At 41.0% G+C, this 6,000-nt stretch overlaps 1 protein-coding gene across 3 annotated transcripts in view; it reads left to right on the forward strand.

Annotated features, from left to right (window-relative positions):
- CFI (complement factor I) overlaps positions 1 to 6,000 on the forward strand; it is a 63,002-nt gene extending 57,002 nt beyond the window's left edge. For all 3 annotated transcript variants that reach the window (XM_086704409.1, XM_086704407.1, XM_086704408.1), the window contains 2 exons: positions 3,656 to 3,760; positions 5,599 to 6,000. In XM_086704409.1, coding sequence (XP_086560535.1) covers positions 3,656 to 3,760; positions 5,599 to 5,816 — 323 coding nt within the window. In that variant the 3' untranslated portion in view covers positions 5,817 to 6,000. The remainder of the gene's footprint in view (positions 1 to 3,655; positions 3,761 to 5,598) is intronic.

The following is a 6,000-nucleotide window of genomic DNA, read 5'->3' on the forward strand; positions in this document are numbered from 1 at the left end:
TTAAAATTTGTTAATCAGAATCCAGGGGCTGGAATAAATGAGAATATAAATGGATAGGAACTAATCTCCTAGTACAAAGAGAGAAACATAGCCTCAAATCCAGGAAAAAGAGCATTCAGGCAGGACTGGCTTCATGGGCATGAGACCCGTGCAGTTGCCCAGTACCCCAGGCTCCAGAGGGCCCCATGCTTAGTGTAATGCTCTGCTGTCATTATCATGAAATTCTTACTAATTTTTGCAGAGGCCCCCACCTCACGTTTTTATTTTTCACTGGGCCCTGAAAATTATGTAGCTGATCTTGATCCAGAGTTTCAAAGGATACCTACACTGTGTGATCTTGAAGCATATGTTGAGGGGTAACCATTTACAAAGAAAAAAAAAGTAGAGTGACAGGGGGACGTATGTAGCATGGACTTTCTGGATTTGTTAGAGAGACATGGATGAAAGATAAAATGGTTTTCAAGGGAGTCACAGTATAGGTAAGTCTTTAATCTGCTCTCTCCTCCACTCCCCCATTCTCCTTGCCCCCTGCCCCCACAGTCACATCCTGCAAAGAGGAAGAAAACATAAAGAATTATTCCTTAGGCTTCTAAGAAGACTTGAGGTGGATGTTTGTATGAATAAGAGATGTAGATTGTAGACATGTGGGGACAATTTATTAGAAAAATTGACTAAATTTGAAGTTTGATTAAAATTAGTCAATGCTTTTCCCTTTGTCTTGAAGGGTTAAATTTGAAATTTAGCTTCCTTTTGACCTCCTACATTTTCTTTGTAAATAACTTCACAACACTGGTCTTACAGACTTATACTCTAGCACATTCTTTATAATTGCCACATTGAAAAGTATAAAAAATACGTATAAATTGACCCAAATGTGTCATATGGTTGAATATGCAAGACTAAATTTTGTTAGTAATTAATTTATCCAGAAGGCATTATGTCCTTACGTTTGTTTAAAAAAAATTTTTTTTATCGTCTATGTTTACAAATATACACAGGAGCAGAGATAAAAGTATTATAAATCTACTTACTCATCCATCACCCAGTTTCCAGTTACCAACACTCAACGGTTCTTGTTTTAGCTCTCTGCATCAGTCACAATCACAATAGGATAATTAGGAAGGGTTATTTGTAAAGTGGTTAATTACAAGGATGTGGGTAGGGGGTTGAGGAATTACAAGGTCTATGCAGGAACCCAGGACTAACAGTACCAGAACAGCCTCTCTTAGATCTGAAGACATGAGAGGAAGGAGAAGTTACCAAGAGAAAGAGCTTCAGGTAGACCAGGGTGCCTTGAGAGAAGCAATGACTTTGGATTAAAGGTTATAGCCAGCCCCAATATCGCTATCCTCTCTTCTTACCCTCTCTTCCTTGTGCTGGGGTTTTATGTTGGAAACCAGAGGCTAAGGGGTTCCTATTGAGGCATTCCCTCCAGGTCAGCCTCTTTGGGCAGGGGGCAGGACACTGAAGGGTGGAGGATACATCTGAAGGACAATTGGGAGCTATTAAACATATTTCCCCCAACCCCCCCCCCCCCCCGCCAACACATTCATTTTTTCCTGGAGCATATTAAATCAAACCCAGATATCATGTAATTTCACCCACGAATATTCCAGTAGATATCTTTACCAGGTAAGGACTTAAAAAAACAAAAATAAAACAAAAACACAACACCATTCATACCCAATAAAATGAAAGTGATCCCATGATATCATCTAATAACCATCCTGTGTTTATTAGCATATGCTAAGATTTCACTGATGAAAAATATGGACACAGTCATCAAAGAGTGCAGAGGCTGGAAGATTGAAAGACAAAGACCAGTTCTCAAGGGACTTGCAGTCCAGAGGAGGCATCAGATATGAATGTCACCATCAGACAGCAGAATGGGACAGGTGCCTCACAAAGTATACAACACAAGAGCTCAGGGAAGGAAACACTCTCCTGAGCCATTAAAAACTGTTCACATAGTACAGGAGGTCCCAGTTTTTTAAAGGCTTCTCCTGAGTTAGAGGAAATAATAAATTACTAATTAAAAAAAAAAAAGGGGCGCCTGGGTGGCGCAGTCGGTTAAGCATCCGACTTCAGCCAGGTCACGATCTCGCGGTCCGGGAGTTCGAGCCCCGCGTCAGGCTCTGGGCTGATGGCTCAGAGCCTGGAGCCTGTTTCCGATTCTGTGTCTCCCTCTCTCTCTGCCCCTCCCCCGTTCATGCTCTGTCTCTCTCTGTCCCAAAAATAAATAAACGTTGAAAAAAAAAAATTAAAAAAAAAAAAAAAAAAAAAAAAGCTCTTAACCTGAAGAAGGTAGCATCGTAAAATTACCTTTTAGGTAGGACTTGAAGGAGAAAAGAAGAAACTCCTTCCTAATTTGCCATATACTTTGGTGGAGTTTTGTCTTCCCCCACTTCCCAGAAGAGAAGAATATTAGTTTTACAGTTAACTACAATGTGCTCACTACAGTGCTAGGATCCGTGGAGGTGTCCTCTCAGGATTAGCCAGAAGTCTCTGTCTCCCGATAGCTTATAGATTAACTGAGGGGGTATGTCATTTGGCATAAGATGTTTAGTGTAATTGAATTACTGAGTTCATGGATTAATGAATTACATAAATATTTATTAAGCAGCTACTTTGTGCTAGCATGAGGCTGGGTGCTGGCATAGCATTTAGTGAATCAGGCCTAGTCCCTGCCTTCCTACAGCATAACATTTGCTGAAAGCTGGAGAAAAGGGGGAGGAGAGATGGGGCAAAGATTCACTCCTTATACCAGAGACATCTCACCCTGTATTCTTAACGTTTTCCTCATCTTCCCTGGTCTGTCAATAAGCAACAGTGCCTGCCACTTCTCTTTCTGTGGATGAAAAATTTTCAAGTCCCAAATCTCTAACTTAAATGAAAAGGAAATCCTAGATTCTCTTTCAAATCACTTAGGAGATGGAGTTCCTTAGACACATAAAAACACATACACACTGATAACTTCATATATATTTTCTTCATTTAACTCCTTACGTTGAAAAGATGTTCTCACTCTAAGAAGCACTTTCAAGGAAATGCAGGATTGTAAAACGATAGGAGCTATTTATGTTAGAAAATGCTGATCACTGACTCCTACCCAGCTCCCCCACTAGACTCAGCAATCAGATGCGAAGGAGTATACCTTCTTCATCTCAGGTCTTTATTAAATGAGTGTGACTTAGGGCATGTGTTCTGTAATGCCCCTTAACTATCTTTATTTTTATTTATTTTTAATGTTTATTTTTGAGAGACAGAGCATGAACAGGGGTGGGGGGGGGGTCAGAAAGAGAGAGAGGGAGACAGAGTATCTGAAGCAGGCTCCCCACTGTCAGCACAAAGCCCGATGGGATCAAACCCATGCTGTGAGATCAAGACCTGAGCCAAAGTCTGACGCTCAACCGACTGAGCCACCAGGTGCCCCAACCCCTTAGCTATTTTTAGAAAGACAGTTGTAAAAACTGGACATCTGAGCAGTGTGTGATTAAATATGCTAATGAACTATCTCAGAAGTCTATAATGTATTAGGGAATATGTATATAATCATCTATATTCCTCATGGTTCACTAAGTTATGAGAATAAGTATTTATTGGTATTCCTCATTTGTGACTTGTAAATGTCTGTTTGCTCTCTCACTATGCTTAGATAACCAAAAAGTCTATTCACTTCACTGGGGTGAAGTTAAGCTAATAGACAACTGCTCCAAGTTTTACCCGGGTCGCTACTTTGAAAAAAAAATGGAATGTGCAGGTAAGCACTAAGTGGTTTCTCTAAGATGTGTACGTATACCCTCTACCAACCATCTCTCCTCCTCACCAAATCTGCACCCTTGCTCTGGGCCCTGGACACTTCAATTGGACCTTCTGGCTGTTGCTTCCCTTCCTGTTGGTTCAAGTTCCCTCATGCTAAACTAAGAAGAAAAATCTTCCTTATGCTATCATACAGCAGTATAGCAAGTAACTAAGAGCACAGACTCTGCATCCAGACTGCCTGGGTTTATATCTCAGTTTTTACCAATTACTACTCATGTGACCTTGAGCAAGTTTCCTCATCTGCAAAATTAGGGATCTTAGTAAATGGGAAACTGAGATGCAGAGCAGGTGTAAAACTTGCCCGAAGTCTTACAGACAAGAAGTGATATGTCCAGGATCCAAACCCAAACTTCTTCTACATAAAAATCTGAGTTATCTCATTTCAAATGGGTCCAGTTGGAAGTAAATTCTCCCTCCTCAGAAATCCCATTGCACTTCTTATGAGACCTGCCAGTGTCTTCTTTAATATCATAGTGTTGCTAGTACCCCTACCTAACACAGCTACAACAGTTCCTACTTTGGTGGTGACCCAAGGGCAGGGAACCAGGCAGGGCAATGCATTTAGGATGTTTTTTTTTTTGTTGTTTTTTGTTTTTTTTAATTTTTTTTTCAACGTTTATTTATTTTTGGGACAGAGAGAGACAGAGCATGAACGAGGGAGGGGCAGAGAGAGAGGGAGACACAGAATCGGAAACAGGCTCCAGGCTCTGAGCCATCAGCCCAGAGCCCGACGCGGGGCTCGAACTCACGGACCGCGAGATCGTGACCTGGCTGAAGTCGGACGCTCAACCGACTGCGCCACCCAGGCGCCCCTAGGATGCTTTTTTAATTTTTTTATTTGAGAGAGAGAGAGAACATGCGCAAGTTGGGGAGAGGAGCAGAGGGAGGGAGAGTGATTATTAAACAGGCTCCATACTTACGGCAGAGCTGGACACAGGGCTCGATCCTACAACCCAGGGATCATGACCTCAGCCAAAACCAAGAGTCAGACACTCAACTGTCTGAGCCACCCAGGCACCCCTAGGATGCTTTATTAAAACCACTTATAAATAGTGTATTACAGAAAAATGCAAAGTTATTGACATCCTGTAACTTTTTGGATCACTGACTTAAAAACCTTAGAAAGTCCTAAGAGTGAGAAGAAAATAAACAGACCATTCCCTGTGCCCTCCCTCCCTTCTTAAATGGAGTTCGGAATTCCAGAGGACAAAAGGGGAGAATTTCACAAAACCTGTTGGAAGACAATTAACACAATTAAGAGGAAAAGCTCTGAGGTCTGGGTGCCTGATTTCAAGTCCAACCTCTTGCCACTTATTAACTGTATGGCCTTGGACGAATTAGTTAACCTCTCTGTGCCTTATTTGTCTCATCTTAAAATAGGGATAATAATACTTGCCTCGTAGGGTTGTTGTTTAGGATTAAAACAACGAATGGCTAATACATACTAAGCACTCAATAAGCACTAAGTATTCCTATTATTTTCCCAATCAGCCTTGGATGCCACTTTCAGATTGCAATCTCATCAGAGTATAAATTTGCATAAAATAGAGGAAGCAAGGGAAACACTCACTAAATTTGCAGAATGAGCAGAAGACAAAGTATACAACTGTATGTGCCCAGTAGGGACCTGTAAGAGATTATGTGTTATTTCGTGTTAGGAAAGTGTAAGAGAGCCAAAGTTGGTACACGCATTGGTGGAGGAGACAGGAAGTTGGCATGGTGGCCTCAGCAAATGGAAGTACATGTGTGATTTTCTTTTCCCTTTGTCTTTTCCAGGTACAGATGACGGTTCCATCGATGCCTGTAAAGGGGACTCTGGAGGCCCCTTAGTCTGTCAAGATATCAACAATGTGACTTATGTTTGGGGTGTTGTGAGTTGGGGTGAAAACTGCGGAAAACCAGAGTTCCCTGGTGTTTACACTAAAGTCGCCAATTATTTTGACTGGATTAGCTATCATGTAGGAAGGTCTCTTATTTCTCAGTACAATATATGAAATTGTGATCTCTTCTGCTGTTTTCCTCTTGGGAGTTGGATTTTGATTGAAATGATACTACAGGATTAGTACTTCTCTAAGGAAAAAATAATAAAGCACATTTTATTGGATATTTTTAAAGATCTCTAACAAAGCCATATTAGAACTTTGCTGTAAATTATCAAATAAATATTTTAGTCGAGCA

Source organism: Puma concolor, chromosome B1 (assembly GCF_028749965.1).
Source record: "Puma concolor isolate L17-30 chromosome B1, mPumCon1.1.hap2, whole genome shotgun sequence".
NCBI lineage: Eukaryota > Metazoa > Chordata > Mammalia > Carnivora > Felidae > Puma > Puma concolor.